The sequence below is a fragment of the Mustelus asterias genome, chromosome 9 (genome assembly GCF_964213995.1).
Source record: "Mustelus asterias chromosome 9, sMusAst1.hap1.1, whole genome shotgun sequence".
NCBI lineage: Eukaryota > Metazoa > Chordata > Chondrichthyes > Carcharhiniformes > Triakidae > Mustelus > Mustelus asterias.
This window is the reverse complement of record NC_135809.1, coordinates 83,043,349-83,058,981: the sequence shown is the minus strand read 5'-3', so window position 1 is coordinate 83,058,981 and position 15,633 is coordinate 83,043,349. Positions and strand designations below refer to the sequence as shown.

The following is a 15,633-nucleotide window of genomic DNA, read 5'->3' as shown; positions in this document are numbered from 1 at the left end:
GCTGTGCAAGTGCCTGCTGCACAGACAATGAGGGGCCCCAGGGTTTAGCAACTTCTCCCACCATTCAGTGCAGCACTTTGCAGCTTTTCCTTTTCACTACGTTTTGGAACCTTATCACAAATTTATCAGGCACGGCACAACTTTAGTGCAACTTTTTGGTTTCTGTCCAGTACTCATGAGCTTTGTCCAACAGGTCTAACAGGCTGTGGGAGGTCCTGTTTCCCAGTGATGGCAGCAGGAGACCTCTCCCTGTCTCAGTTTCAGGAGAATCCATGTACAAGGGAGGGTAAGTGAGCTGTCATAGCCTTGGATGCTCTTACAGGAGTTTGCTGAGAATTGAGGTAATTCTCAATCCTTCTGTCTACCTGCAGGACAAAAGACAGCATTGCAACATCGAGTGCTCTAAGACTGCTAGCGGCCTCCCTGGTCTCGGATTACTGACCTCTGCAGAGGATGAAGCAGTCAACCTGGTTGGGGAACAGGGCAGATGCCCAGTTCTGGACAGTGAGGCTACAGAGTCGACAGAGCAGTGTAAGAATGTCTCCAATCTGGTGTCGAGAACTGGGCATAAAGGTCACGCATGCTTCTGCACAGGGAAAAGTGATTGTGCATTAACTAGCTAATTCTCTCTGTTCTCCATGACAGGTCCCTGTAGTCAGGAGAGAGCCTACAGTCAGGAGCATGTCAAAAAAATCACCTCTGAGGATGATGGCATGGAATACCCAAGAGGATGCACCATCACATCATTGTCCCGCATTCTCCACCAGCACAGAGACAGTGGGAATGCTTTCATAATTAGGCTCGGGGTCACAATGTGGTGAACACATCAGATATGTCAGGGGGAAGAGGAGTAGCTGATGGGAGAATGGGACAGCCAAGGTCCCTGACAGTCAGAGGGCAGCTGGAGACCAGGCCCATTGCTGAGTGCTATGCTAATAACACATCTCTGGGAATGGCCATTAAAAACCTGCTGGAGATGAAGAAACAGTCAGAGGCTTTGTGCAACCTTGAGCAAAAGGCGGAGGAATCCATCCAAGTCACAAATTCAGCCATGGCTCCACCTGGTGAGTACATGGATTCCTCTGTGAAGAGCCAGGTGCAATAGAACACTGAGTTACTGTCGGATGTGGGGTTGGACTTGCACTTTGTTGCTCTGACCATGGAATCTATACACCTTTGGTTAGGTGAGGGGGGAATGAGGCCTCTTTTCCTTCTGGAGTTAAGTAGATGCTATCATGTATCGACAGGGAAAAAGAGTACCATAAATCCTCCTCACGGGAGTTATCTCTGGGTGCTGCAAGGGTGAGCTACTTCTCCACCCCACTGCCAATGACCCGAGTACCTCCAGTTGGATACACCTTCACCTGTGCAGGAGACCCTCAGTAGGCTCTGGCCCCCTGGGCCTCGGACCACCAGAGGTGAGCCGCCAAGGTCATCTCAATCAATGGGCATAGCGCACAGCAGGTTACTTCCACCTCAGCTACGAATATTGAGGTCGTACCAAGATATAGTGGTAGAAAACCTAAGTGAGGAACTTTGTCATGGTGCAAGGTTGACATCAGTGTCCAATCATTCTAAGAAATTGCAAATTTTGTGTGTAAATCTAGGCCCACAACTTCCTGGCTCCACAGTGCCAGATCTGGGGGAGTACCCTAAAGTTGTGCTGGGGAATCCCTCTCGGAGGTTACCTGGGGAGGCTTTACGCAGCAATTGTCCGGAAGGACTAACTTCCCCTGGACAATTGCCCTGTGCTGGAACCATCCGACAAAGCAATTTAAATTGCAAACTGGGGATAAATCTGCCAGTTTTATACAAATAGCTATTCTGAAAGAGTCAGAAGGAACAAAAACACTTTGAACTTCAGTGTAGCTATTTTAAAGATTCAGACGGGACACCCCACAAAACCCCAAATGAAGCACCCCAACCCCATGGCATTCCACAGCCCCCTAACCCCACCTGTACGGGAAACTCCACAGCCCGATGTCTGAACTCTCCACCCTCACATCCCTTCCACTTACCTTAGACACTTACCGAACCCTGGCCTGCCTGTTATTTTCAATGGGACCTTTCAACCTGCGGCTTTACAGTAACTAATGCCCTAAAAAAAGGGGAGTGCCCTCCTTCGCTGTGCTTCATTTACACTTCGCCCCTGGAACCAGGGACCTGTGTCACTGCCTGAGTCTCATCCAGCCAGAGTCAGCAAAGTTGGTCAAGACAGGTGCTTTAGTATTTATGCGCAAGTAAGTCACTACGGAGTGGCAATCTGCTGCTGATTGCCGCTCTGAGGAAGTTACGGCACAAATAGTTTTGAGCATTTATTCATGTGTGTTGAATGGCCATATTGTTGGGATTTTGCAGCTGGATTGCTGTAGAACTACACTGGAGGAGCCCGGGCACTGGAACCTCATCTTGATCAGCCCAATCGTCTGTTCTATTGTTGCCCTTGTTTGGACATGGGAGGCACTGTACCCCTCCTCTGCTGGACATTGTGGGTTCCACACAGATGTCATGAGTCAGGTCTCCTGAGGATGCCCCCCAACACCCAGGAGCAGATGCCCAGGAGGAACAAACAGCTATGACACCTGAGAATGAGTGAGGATGTAAGAACCATGAGAGCTCACTGGGAAATGAACACACACCGACAGGATTCATTCTCAATGGTCACAAACCAGTGCACACTAATGGAATTAAAACCTTTGCGGCTTATGAATGCTGCTGCCTATTCCCAGAGAGCTCCCAGTGCCACATGTGGAAATCTACTGATGGAGCAGAATCCAACAGCTCTAGTTGCATGGCCCTCAAGGTCTATGGTGAACTGCACAGGATTATCGGCCCTTTTGAACATGGCATCGATGACCTCCCTTAAGCATCTGTGAGTGGCTGACTGACAATTTTAAAGATGACACAAGAAGAGAGAGATCTGAAGGTGTTTGGGCACAATCTTTGAAAGTGGGAGAATAGGTTCATAATGCACATGGGATCCTGGGCTTTATAAATAGAGTAAGAGTTTTAACAACACCAGTTAAAGACCAGGTTTATAAATAGAGGCATCAAGTACAAAACCCAGGAATTTATACCAAGCCTATACTAAACATTAGTTCAGCCTCAGCTAAATAACTGTGCCTAATCTGTGCACCACACTTCAGAAAGGATGTGAAGGCTTTGGTGATGATGCAGAAGAGAATCATGGGAATGATTCCAGGGGTGAAAGATACGAACAGCCTGCAAAAGCTTCAGTTGTTCCACCTAGAGCAGAGATGGCGGAGAGGGAATTCGACAGACATATGGAAAATCATGAAGAGATAAGATAAATAAATAAAGTGAGACTATTTCCAATGGTTAAAGGTTGGATAGTCATGATGTGCGAGAGAACACCATCCACCAGGTACACGGTACATACTCTTGCAACTCGGCCAACGTTGGGGAAACCATGCAGACGCTGCGACAACGGATGAATGAACACCGCTCGACAATCACCAGGCAAGACTGTTCTCTTCCTGTTGGGGAGCACTTCAGCGGTCACGAGCATTCGGCCTCTGATATTCGGGTAAGCGTTCTCCAAGGCGGCCTTCACAACACACAACAGCGCAGAGTCGCTGAGCAGAAACTGATAGCCAAGTTCCGCACACATGAGGACGGCCTCAACCGGGATATTGGGTTCATGTCACACTATTTGTAATCCCCACAGCTTGCCTGGACCTGCAGAGTCTCACTGTCTGGTGACAATACACATCTCTTTAGCCTGCCTTGATGCTCTCTCCACTCACATTGTTTATATCTTAAAGACTTGATTAGTTGTAAGTATTCGCATTCCAACCATTATTCATGTAAATTGAGTTTGTGTCTTTATATGCCCTGTTTGTGAACAGAATTCCCACTCACCTGAAGAAGGGGCTTGGGGCTCCGAAAGCTTGTGTGGCTTTTGCTACCAAACAAATCTGTTGGACTTTAACCTGGTGTTGTTAAACTTCTTACAAGGTTGGCTAACCAGAGTGCCCCATTTTCCAGTGATTGAAATAAAAACGAGAGGCAAACTAAGCTAAAAATGTTTGATGTAATGAGTAGGTAGGATTTGGAAAATAAGACCATAAGACCATAAGACATAGGAGCGGAAGTAAGGCCATTCGGCCCATCGAGTCCACTCCACCATTCAATCATGGTTGATTTCAACTCCATTTACCCGCTCTCTCCCCATAGCCCTTAATTCCTCGAGAAATCAAGAATTTATCAATTTCTGTCTTGAAGACGCTCAACGTCTCGGCCTCCACAGCCCTCTGTGGCAATGAATTCCACAGACCCACCACTCTCTGGCTGAAGAAATTTCTCCTCATCTCTGTTCTAAAGTGACTCCCTTTTATTCTAAGGCTGTGCCCCCGCGTCCTAGTCTCCCCTGTTAATGGAAACAACTTCCCTACGTCCATCCTATCTAAGCCGTTCATTATCTTGTAAGTTTCTATCAGATCTCCCCTCAACCTCCTAAACTCCAATGAATATAATCCCACGATCCTCAGACGTTCATCGTATGTCAGGCCTACCATTCCTGGGATCATCCGTGTGAATCTCCGCTGGACCCGCTCCAGTGCCAGTATGTCCTTCCTGAGGTGTGGGGCCCAAAATTGCTCACAGTACTCCAAATGGGGCCTAACCAGTGCTTTATAAAGCCTCAGAAGTACATCCCTGCTTTTGTATTCCAAGCCTCTTGAGATAAATGACAACATTACATTTGCTTTCTTAATTACGGACTCAACCTGCAAGTTTACCTTTAGAGAATCCTGGACTAGGACTCCCAAGTCCCTTTGCACTTTAGCATTATGAATTTTGTCACCGTTTAGAAAATAGTCCATGCCTCTATTCTTTTTTCCAAAGTGTACGACCTCGCACTTGCCCACGTTGAATTTCATCAGCCACTTCTTGGACCACTCTCCTAAACTGTCTAAATCTTTCTGCAGCCTCCCCACCTCCTCAATACTACCTGCCCCTCCACCTATCTTTGTATCATCGGCAAACTTGGCCAGAATGCTCCCAGTCCCGTCATCTAGATCGTTAATATATAAAGAGAACAGCTGTGGCCCCAACACTGAACCCTGCGGGACACCACTTGTCACCGGTTGCCATTCTGAGAAAGAACCTTTTATCCCAACTCTCTGCCTTCTGTCTGACAGCCAATCGTCAATCCATGTTAGTACCTTGCCTCGAATACCATGGGCCCTTATTTTACTCAGCAGTCTCCCGTGAGGCACCTTGTCAAAGGCCTTTTGGAAGTCAAGATAGATAACATCCATTGGCTCTCCTTGGTCTAACCTATTTGTTATCTCTTCAAAGAACTCTAACAGGTTTGTCAGGCACGACCTCCCCTTACTAAATCCATGCTGACTTGTCTTAATCCGACCCTGCACTTCCAAGAATTTAGAAATCTCATCCTTAACGATGGATTCTAGAATTTTGCCAACAACTGAGGTTAGGCTAATTGGCCTATAATTTTCCATCTTTTTTCTTGTTCCCTTCTTGAACAGTGGGGTTACAACAGCGATTTTCCAATCCTCTGGGACTTTCCCTGACTCCAGTGACTTTTGAAAGATCATAACTAACGCCTCCACTATTTCTTCAGCTATCTCCTTTAGAACTCTAGGATGTAGCCCATCTGGGCCCGGAGATTTATCAATTTTCAGACCTTTTAGTTTCTCTAGCACTTTCTCCTTTGTGATGGCAACCATATTCAACTCTGCCCCCTGACTTTCCTGAATTGTTGGGATATTACTCATGTCTTCTACTGTGAAGACTGATGCAAAGTACTTATTAAGTTCCTCAGCTATTTCCTTGTCTCCCATCACTAGATTACCAGCGTCATTTTGGAGCGGCCCAATGTCTACTTTTGCCTCCCGTTTGTTTTTAATGTATTTAAAGAAACTTTTACTATCATTCTTAATGTTACTGGCTAGCCTACCTTCATATTTGATCCTCTCCTTCCTTATTTCTCTCTTTGTTATCCTCTGTTTGTTTTTATAGCCTTCCCAATCTTCTGACTTCCCACTACTCTTTGCCACATTATAGGCTCTCTCTTTTGCCTTGATGCATTCCCTGACTTCCTTTGTCAGCCATGGCTGCCTAATCCCCCCTCTGATAACCTTTCTTTTGTTTGGGATGAACCTCTGCACTGTGTCCTCAATTACTCCCAGAAACTCCTGCCATTGCTGTTCTACTGTCTTTCCCACTAGGCTCTGCTTCCAGTCGATTTTTGTCAGTTCCTCCCTCATGCGCCTGTAATTACCTTTATTTAACTGTAGAACCTTCACATCTGATTCTGCCTTCCTTCTTTCAAATTGCAGACTGAATTCTACCATATTATGATCACTGCTTCCTAAGTGTTCCCTTACTTTAAGATCTTTTATCACGTCTGGCTCATTACATAACACTAAGTCCAGAATAGCCTGTTCCCTCGTGGGCTCCATCACAAGCTGTTCCAAAAAGCCATCCTGTAAACATTCAATGAATTCCCTTTCTTTGGGTCCACTGGCAACATTATTTACCCAGTCCACCTGCATATTGAAATCCCCCATGATCACTGTGACCTTGCCTTTCTGACATGCCCTTTCTATTTCGTGGTGCATTTTGTGCCCCTGGTCCAGAGCAGAGGACGCCGGAAAAACTCAGCAGGTCTGCCAGCATCTATTAGGAGAGAAAGAGTGAACGTTTCGAGCCCTTTGACTCTTCGTCAGAACTGAAGGGAGGGAGCATGTGTTAGAGCTGTAGAAACTGCAACAAAAAGTAGCAACTTTAAGAACCAGAAGATGAGATGCTGCTCCTTCTAGTTGGACATATTGTGGCTCTGGGAATGTTGAGTTTGGCAACTTTAGATTGTGACCTTTCTCCTCCATATTAAACCCCGTTTTAAAAAATATCCTATGCATGTATTGTCTTGATGCAAACCCCACCTCCTCACACCCCTCCCCATCTCACATCAGGCCATCTGTCTTTAGTTCAAGTTGCTACTGTTTGAGTGAGTTTTTCCAGAATCTTCTATTCTTGTTTTAGATTCCAGCAATGTGCAGAATTTTGCTTATTTTAAGGTTTGGAGTATGTTGTCTGATAGAGGGATGGGGCAGTTTTATGAGTTGCTAACAGAATCGGATAAATACCTGAAGGAGAAAATATTGCAGGGATATGGGGAAAGAGAAAGGACTAACTGGATTGTTCTTTGAAAGGAACAGCACAGACTCAATGGACCGAATGGCCCCCTGCTATGCTATTCTATGAATCCATGAGCACTAATGAATTCAATTGATTTATTATTGTCACATGTATTGGGATACAGTGAAAAGTATTGTCTCTTGCGAGCTGTTACAGACAAAACATACCAATCATAGAGTACACGGGGAGAAGGAAAGGACTGGATACAGATTATGCAGAAACTTAAGAAGAAAAAGGACATGTTTGATTTAAAATCACATTTGCCAGGATTTTACAGAAGTGCTGTTTGGTGTTGCTTCCCCGACAGAAGTAGTGAGCCATTTAAATCTCCATTCAGTTTGGTCGGACAGTAATATCCTGGCGGGAAGGTGGCCGAGCGGGTGGGTGAGTTGGGGGTGGGTGATCGGAATGTTTTGTCTGTAACAGCTCGTAAGAGACAATACTTTTCACTGTATCCCAATACATGACAATAATAAACCAAATCAAATGGTAAAATCGCCCACTATATTTCAAACACTATCAAGTTATCTTCTGGAACCCGCACTGCACTTGTGACTGAAATTAGTCATGTGGGAGATATAAAAGTGTGTTCCACTGAGTAGTGTAGGAAAAATTATAAAATATTTAAATGAGCAGTGTGGGAGACACTGAACAGAGTAGGACATATTGGAGAGTATCAGAGTGAGTAGTCCGAGATATATAAGAGAGTGTCACAATGAACAGTAATCTGTATATTATAAAGTTACAATAAGCAGTGTAAGGCAATAGAGGACACTACAGTAAGGAATACAAGATATGTTAGGAAGTGTTACAATGAGTAGTGTAGGATACTTTTTTTTTGCTCATTCTTGGGATGTGGGCATTGTTCACTGTGCCACCATTTATTACCCACCTCCAATTACCCTTGAGAAGATGGTGGTGAGCCACCTCCTGAACCGCTGTAATTCCTGTGGTTATAGGTACAACTACAGTGCTGTTAGGGACAGAGTTGCAGGTTTTTGGACCAGCAACAGTTAAGGAATGGCAACAAAGGTTTCATTCCAACCAGTGGAGAGTTATCCCCCAATTCCCATTGACTCAGTTTTACTAGGGCTTCTTGATGTCATAGTCAGTCAAATGTTGCCTTGATGTCAAGGACAGTCACTCTTACCTCACCTCTTGAGTTCAGCTATTTTTTTCAAGGTTTGGACCAAGGCTGGAATGAGTTCTGGAGCTGAGTGGCCCGGGCAGAACCAAATTTGAGCATTAGTGAACAGGTTTTTGTTGAATAAGCGCCGTTTGATAGCACTGTCAGTGACACCTTCCATCACTTTGCTGCTGATTGAAAGTAAACTGATGGGCAGTAATTGTCAATATTAGATTTGTCTTGCCTTTTGTGGACAGAACATACCTAGGTGAAGTAGATGTATATATACTGTGAAAGGCTTGGCTAGGCCGCAGATAGTTCTGGAGCACAATTCTTCATTAGTAAAGCTAGGGTGTCACCAGGACTGATTGCTTTTACTGTATCAAGTGCTTTCAGGAGGTTTCCTGGCATGATGAGGAGTGAATCGAATTGTCTAAAGTCTGGCGGGGACTTCAGAATGAGGTTGAGATGGATCATCCATTTGGCACTTCTAGCTGAAGATGGTTGCAAATGTCTCAGCCTTGTCTTTTGCACAGATGTGCTGGGCTCCTCCAACATTGACGAAGGGAATATTTGTATAGCCTGCCCCTCTGCTAAGTTGCTTAATTGCCCCCACCATTCATGACCGGATGTGGCAGGATTGTAAACTTTTAGTCAGATCTATTGGTTTGCATATGAGTAGTCCTACATTGTAGTTTTATCAGTTTGGTCTGCTGTTTTTTGTTTGTGTGGTTCTGCTCCTGGCATGCTCTCCTGCACTCCTCATTGAAACATAGTTGATTCCACTTGTTTGACGGTAGAGTGAGGGATATGCTGGTCATGAAGTTACAGATTGTGTTTAAAGCAATTCTACTGATGTTGCCCATGGCCCACAGAGGCTCATGGATGTCAGGTTTTGTGCTGTTCTGAATCTATTCAATTTAGCACAATGGCAATGCCACACAAAATGATGGAAAATGTCCTTAGCACTAAGGTGGGGCTTTGTCTCCACAAACACTGTGCAGTGGTCACTCCTAACAGCACTGTCATGGACAGCTGTGTCTATGACAGGTAGATTGGTGAGGACAATATCAAGTAAGTTTTTCCTTCTTGTTGATTCCCTCACCACTGGTCCAGCAGATATGCCATTCAACAGACTGCCCACCTGGTAGGTAGTGATGCTACTGAGCTACACTTGATGATGGACATTGAACTCCTCCACCAGGAGTTCATTCGGTGCCCTAACCACCCTCAGTACTTCTTGCCAATAATGTTCTATATGAAGGAGAAGTGATTTATCTGCTGAGAGAAGGCAGTAAGGGATGATCAGCAGGTTTCCTTACCTGCCTGATCCTACAAAACTTCATGGGGCCCAGGGCCACACCCTCTTGACTGTATATAACATTGTATATAACATTGTGCTCAGCATCTCTGGTGGATTTGTTCTGCCAGTTAGACAAGACATACCCAGGAATGGTGATGGAGGAGTATTGGACATTGGCCGTAAGATTTAATTTGGTGAGTGTAGCTATGTCAGGCTGTTGTTGCTTGATGAGCCTGTGGGACAGCTCTCCCAATTTTGGCACGAGTTCACATATGTTGGTGAGAAGGACTTTCCAGGGTTGACTGGACAGGGTGTGCCATTGTTATTTCCAGTTTCTAGATTGATGTCAGATGGTCCATCCAGTTTTATCCATCTTTTGATTTCTCTACAGTGGTTTGGTAGAACTGAGTGTCTTACTAGGCCATTTCAGAGTCAACCACACTGCTTTGGATCTGGAATCACATGTAGACCAGGCTGGATAAGGGCCGCAGATTTCCTCCTCTGAATGACATTAGTGAACTAAATGGGTTTTTACAACAATTGGGTAGTTTCATGATAATTATTAATGAGACCAGCCTTTTATTCAAGTTTTATTTTTTAATTTAAATTCACTCAGCCAAAGGGATTTGAATTAATGTCTCTGCAGCATTAGGCCTGGCCTCTGGATTACTTGTCTAGTAACATTACCACTACATTGCTGTTCCCATATGCCAGAGAATATTATGGTGAGGGCTGAGGGTTAATCGCTATTACAGGCGAGGAATATAAGTTATGTCAGACAGTATTGCAGTGATGGGAGTCAGGTATGTCAGAGAGTGTTATAGTGACATGAGTAAGGTATGTTGTAGTAAGCAGGGTTGATCTGTCAGAGACTGCTGTTGGAAGCAGTGCAGGATATGTCAGGCTGTGAGACATTCAGATAACTGAACAGGGTCAGCACATTCTGAAAGAAAACTCACTTTTTAAAAGTGTAGACGTCTTCATTGTATAGATTCAGTGGATTCTGTCTATCTCCTTTAATATGATTTTTTTTGACAGACAAAATATTACTCTGATTATATATTAAATATTTACAGCCAGAGGACTCTGTAATCTAGTAATCTTATTCGGGCTATTCATGGCTGCGCTGGGTGCCATTATGTATAAGATAAAACAAGTGTGGGCTTGCCAGCAGTTTAATTACCATAACATCTCCAGCAAGCTCATCTCTATCTGCTACATCTCATTAGATAACTGAGGCAGTGTACAGCTTATTGACAGTTAACAGGTGTAAAGTTTGTGTGGTTTTGGTGGGTTTAAAGAGCAACAGAGCATTTGGCCATGCTCAACAATTACGTAGCCTTTAAAATGCACATTTTTCTCTTTTTCAAACCACTTATAATGGGAGAAATATTTTTTTTAAAAACAAGAAATAACTGCATGGCTGTCCAAACTGAACATGGGGAATGCACAAGACTGTGTGGGAAAATCTCTCCTCTAAATGCAGCATGTTAGTGCTGGGAAAATGAAGCAGTTTCCACATTGGACACCCAGGGTTAATGCAACCAGTTTTGTTTATTTCATGCTAGATATTCCCTCAGGTTCAGCTTTCGTATTCAAAGGGTCATCTGCTGCTATTGAGGCAGTGCCACGCCCCCTAATAAACCTTTCAAAAGATGCCAAGAGAGGCAAAGAGGGAGGCTGTTGGCTTATTTAAGTGGGGTCAAGCCTGGCACGGTGGCAAAAGAGTTGGCGATTTGAGGAGTACTAAAGGGTTGGGATAGCGATTTAGGAAGGCAGAATATCTAAGATGGGACAAAATGAAAGGAGGCATAATGACGAGAGGGATTTAAGTGGAAAAAATTAATAAAAAAAGGTAGAATAATATTAAAGTGGGAATGGATGTGTTGGTCTCAGGTCTGTCTGGCAGCCAAAGTGCGCAAAGGGTTAGTCACGGGGAAAGCTTATACTGGCCAATTTATGTAGCATTATTTAGAATCATAGAGTCATGGGACCAAGAGTTTTGGGCCCATGTGTTGGTTTATGTGGCCTGAGTTCTCAGCACCTCGTTGTTTGGCTGTTAAATATAGACAACTTACAGCTATCAAGAAAGGAAGCTCAACAACTTTCATCTTTGCAGCAGTCCTCTCAAAGGGAGCTGTCTCAAGTATGTTGGCACTCACCAAGCAGAGATGACTTCGCTGGCTTGGGCATGTTCGCAGGATGCAAATCAGCCACATACCCAAGGATACTTTGTATGGTGGGTAAGCCAGAGCCAGACGACTAGTAAGATGCCCAAAGTTCTGCGTCATGACATGAAGGCATTTACAACTATTTTTGTGCCGTAGAGACCTAGCTGATGACAAAGGAAAATGGCGACATCACCTGTAGACTGTATGCACCATCATGCCGATTGGGGGCTGGAGCAACTTTGGAATAGGCGCCAACCACCAAAACAACAACACACAATGATAACTGGTAATCACTTCATATGCAGCGCTGGCAGCAGAACCTGCTGATTGGTCTCCTCAGCTATCAGCAAAAGTATACCATATGAAGCTTCACATCCATCATTTTTATGGAAGGATAACAATGATGACCACAAGAATCATGGAATGGCTGCAACACAGAAGGAGCCCATTATGGGCATGTCAGCTTTCTACAAGTCACATCTGAATCTGCCTCCACCACACTCTCAGGTAGTGCTTTCCAGCTCCTAACCATTCTCTGCATAGAACTGTTTTTCCTCACATTGCCATTGCTTCTCTTTCGCCTGGTATCAGTGTCTTCTGGTTCTCAACCCTATCATCAGTTTCTCCTTTATCTGTGATTTTAAACACCTCTATCAAATTTCCGCTCAACCTTCTCTCTTAAGGAAAACAACCCAATCTATCAATGTAACCGACATAAGAACATAAGAACATAAGAAATAGGAGCAGGAGTAGGCCATCTGGCCCTTCGAGCCTGCCCCGCCATTCAACAAGATCATGGCTGATCTGAAGCGAATCAGTTCCACTTACCCGCCTGCTCCCCATACCCCCTAATTCCCTTATCGATCAGAAAACTATCTACCCGTGATTTAAACATATTCAATGTGGAAGCCTCCACCACTTCAATGGGCAGAGAATTCCAGATATTCACTACCCTCTGAGAGAAGAAGTTCCCCCTCAACTCTGTTCTGAACCGGCCCCCCCTTATTTTGAGGCTGTCCCTCATCTCGAGAGCCATTCCTGTGAATCTTTTCCGCTCCATCCCTAATGTCTTAACATCTTACCTGACATGCCTGCCTAGAATTGGGCACAATGATCCATTTGAGGTTGAACCTGTGTTCATTATAATGTCCTTGCTATTGTACTCTACTGCCCCTATTTATAAAGCCCAGGAACCATATGCCTCATTACCTGCTTTCTCAACCTGCCCTGCTCCCTTTAATGATTTGTGCATATGCACCCTCAGGTCTCTTTACTCCTACACCCTCTTTAGAATTGTATCCTTTATTTTATATTACCTATCTGTTCTTCCTATTAAAATAAATCACTACCTACTTCCCTGCAGTAAATTTCATCTGCCACCTGTCTGCCCATTCCACCAACCTGTCTACAACCTCTTGAAGTTTATTATTATCTGCCTCAGTGTTCACAATACTTCCACGTTTTGCGTCATTCACATGTTTTGGACTTACACCCAAGTCCAGCTCATTAAGGTAGATTGAGAAAAACAGGGGTCCGAACAACGATCCCTGCGGAATCCTCACCATAAACTTCCTTCCAGTCTGAAAAATGACTGATCACCACTGCTCTCTGATTCCTGTCACTCAGCCAACTTCATCCTCATGCTGACACTATCCCTTTTATTCAATTGGCTTTAATGAAGTTTTGACACCTTGTTTCCAATCCCACAATGAGGTGGGTCAGTTCATGTATGGGAATACCAAGAGAATGTGGGGTGGAGGAGGTAATGCAGGGATGTCTTCTAATTGCAGAATGTCTGCAGGAAAGAGATGGTGTGTGAGGATGCTGTGTGAACAACAAGGTAAGAGATGACAGAAGGGCAATAATGCTCGCATAGCCCTCAGTTGAAAGTTGGCTGGATAAGGACAGCTCAATCTTCTCTGGCATGCAGATCTATAGTAAGAAGTCTCACAACATCAGGTTCATGCAGATCTATGCCAGGCACCTCTGGGTGGTGATGTTCAGCTGGGCTTTCCTCTTCTTCATCCTTCCCCTGAAAGAAAGCTTGTCCATCCCCAACATACTCTGGTGCCAGTTCCAATTCCCTTTCAAGATTGTGCACTGGACAAGCCATAAGTGAGCAGGTCAGAGGTTGGGAATTCTGCAGCGATTCCCCAAAACCTGTCCACCATCTACAAGTCAGGAGTGTGATGGAATACTGTCCACTTGTCTGGATGAGCGCAGCTCCAACAACACTCAAGAAGCTCAACACCATCCAGGACAAAGCAGTCACCTAATCATCCATCTTAAACAATCACCCCTTCCACCACTGATGCACAGTGGCAGCAATATGTAACATTCACAAGATGCACTGCAGCAACTCAACAAACCTCCTTCAACACAACTTTACAATCCTTGAGCTCTACTACCTAGAAGGACAAGGGCAGCAGGCACACAGGAATACCACCACCTGCAAGTTCTGCTCCATATCACACACTTTACTAATGTGGAACTATTTCATTGTTCCTCCACTGTCACCAAGTCAAAAACCTGGTGCTCCCTCTCTAACAGCTGGGTGTATTAGCACACATGGACTGCCGCAGTTCATGAAGGCAGCTCACCACCACTTTCTCAAGGGCAATTAAGGATGAAAAACAAATTCTGGCCTAGCCAGTGATGCTCACATCTATAAACGAATATTTTTTAAAAAGTCATCCTCCATGAGGATGTACAAATAGTGACACCTAACCGACAGCCAAAGCCAAAGACACTGCTATTCTGCCAGCTTAAAGAAGCTAACCCTAGGCCTATAGATCCTGTGCACAAGGTAACACCTCCTTCTGCAAGCAACCCCTCAACCATCTGCTCTGCTGCTCCCAGATGTTGTTCCCTGTGGTGGATGCTGCAACTGCTGGTCCTCTGGTGGTTGATGCGCCTGTCACTGTAAATAGTGAGTTGCAGAGCGCTGCAACTCCTCCTCAGTGGACCACGCCACCTCAGAGTATATGGTTTCTGTATAAGACCCAGCTTCGTTCAATGCCGCACTCTATCTCTTGAAATGGCATAAGTAAAATGGCACCAAAGCGCACTCACTATATCAAAACCCTCAAAATAATTGCTTCAATGAGGTGCTCCTGTCAGCATTTGCCTTTACCCAGGGCTGGCCTATTTACTCCCTATATAGCTTGCATTCTCTAGTTGCAATGAAGGCAGCTTGTTATGCCAATGCCTCCTTGCTGAGCACTCACTTTCCTTACCATGCCAGATTGATGATACTTAATAGGGTGTGACCTGTATGCCTTTGAAAAAAACCACTGCATCTATAAAATGGTTCTTTATTGGTGTTTTAATTGCTTCAGTGGACTGCACATTTCGCCCATGATGCTTACCAACTAGCAACCCACCCTCGGTAAATCAAAGAAAGGCAGGAAGGTTTGGCTTACTGGCAAATGTCTATCTCCATGATTCTGTCGGCCTGCCAGACACTTGTCCCACCTCTAACTGCTTGGTGAAATTCCACCCACCCTTCCGAAGTAACCTGGATACTGTTGGGTGATAATCATTTGAGTAATTTTAAACAATGTATTGAGTCAGCAAAATGGGGGGATATTATAATAATGAAAACCTTGTCATGAAAATCTGTCAGAAGCAGAGAGCTGGAAGCAAATGCGGATTCCAATCCGTATTTTCTGAGACTGAGTGAAAATCTAAACAGAACTCACTCAGGAAGAAGGTGTCCCTGGGATCTGGTTTGAGCATGTCTGCAGCGTGCAACTCTCTGCGTACCATCTTGTGACCTCCTGCATGACTTGCAAGGGTTTGTGGGATATGATCAACGCTGTTCATCTTCAGTGACGATTCTTCTA

The 15,633-nt window shown here is 44.7% G+C and overlaps 1 protein-coding gene across 1 annotated transcript in view; it reads right to left on the bottom strand.

Annotated features, from left to right (window-relative positions):
- LOC144498778 (N-acetyl-beta-glucosaminyl-glycoprotein 4-beta-N-acetylgalactosaminyltransferase 1-like) overlaps positions 1-15,633 on the bottom strand; it is a 736,002-nt gene that overhangs the window by 112,220 nt on the left and 608,149 nt on the right. The window contains exon 10 of the mRNA XM_078220446.1: positions 15,490-15,630. Within this exon, the coding sequence (XP_078076572.1) occupies positions 15,490-15,630 (141 nt within the window). The remainder of the gene's footprint in view (positions 1-15,489; positions 15,631-15,633) is intronic.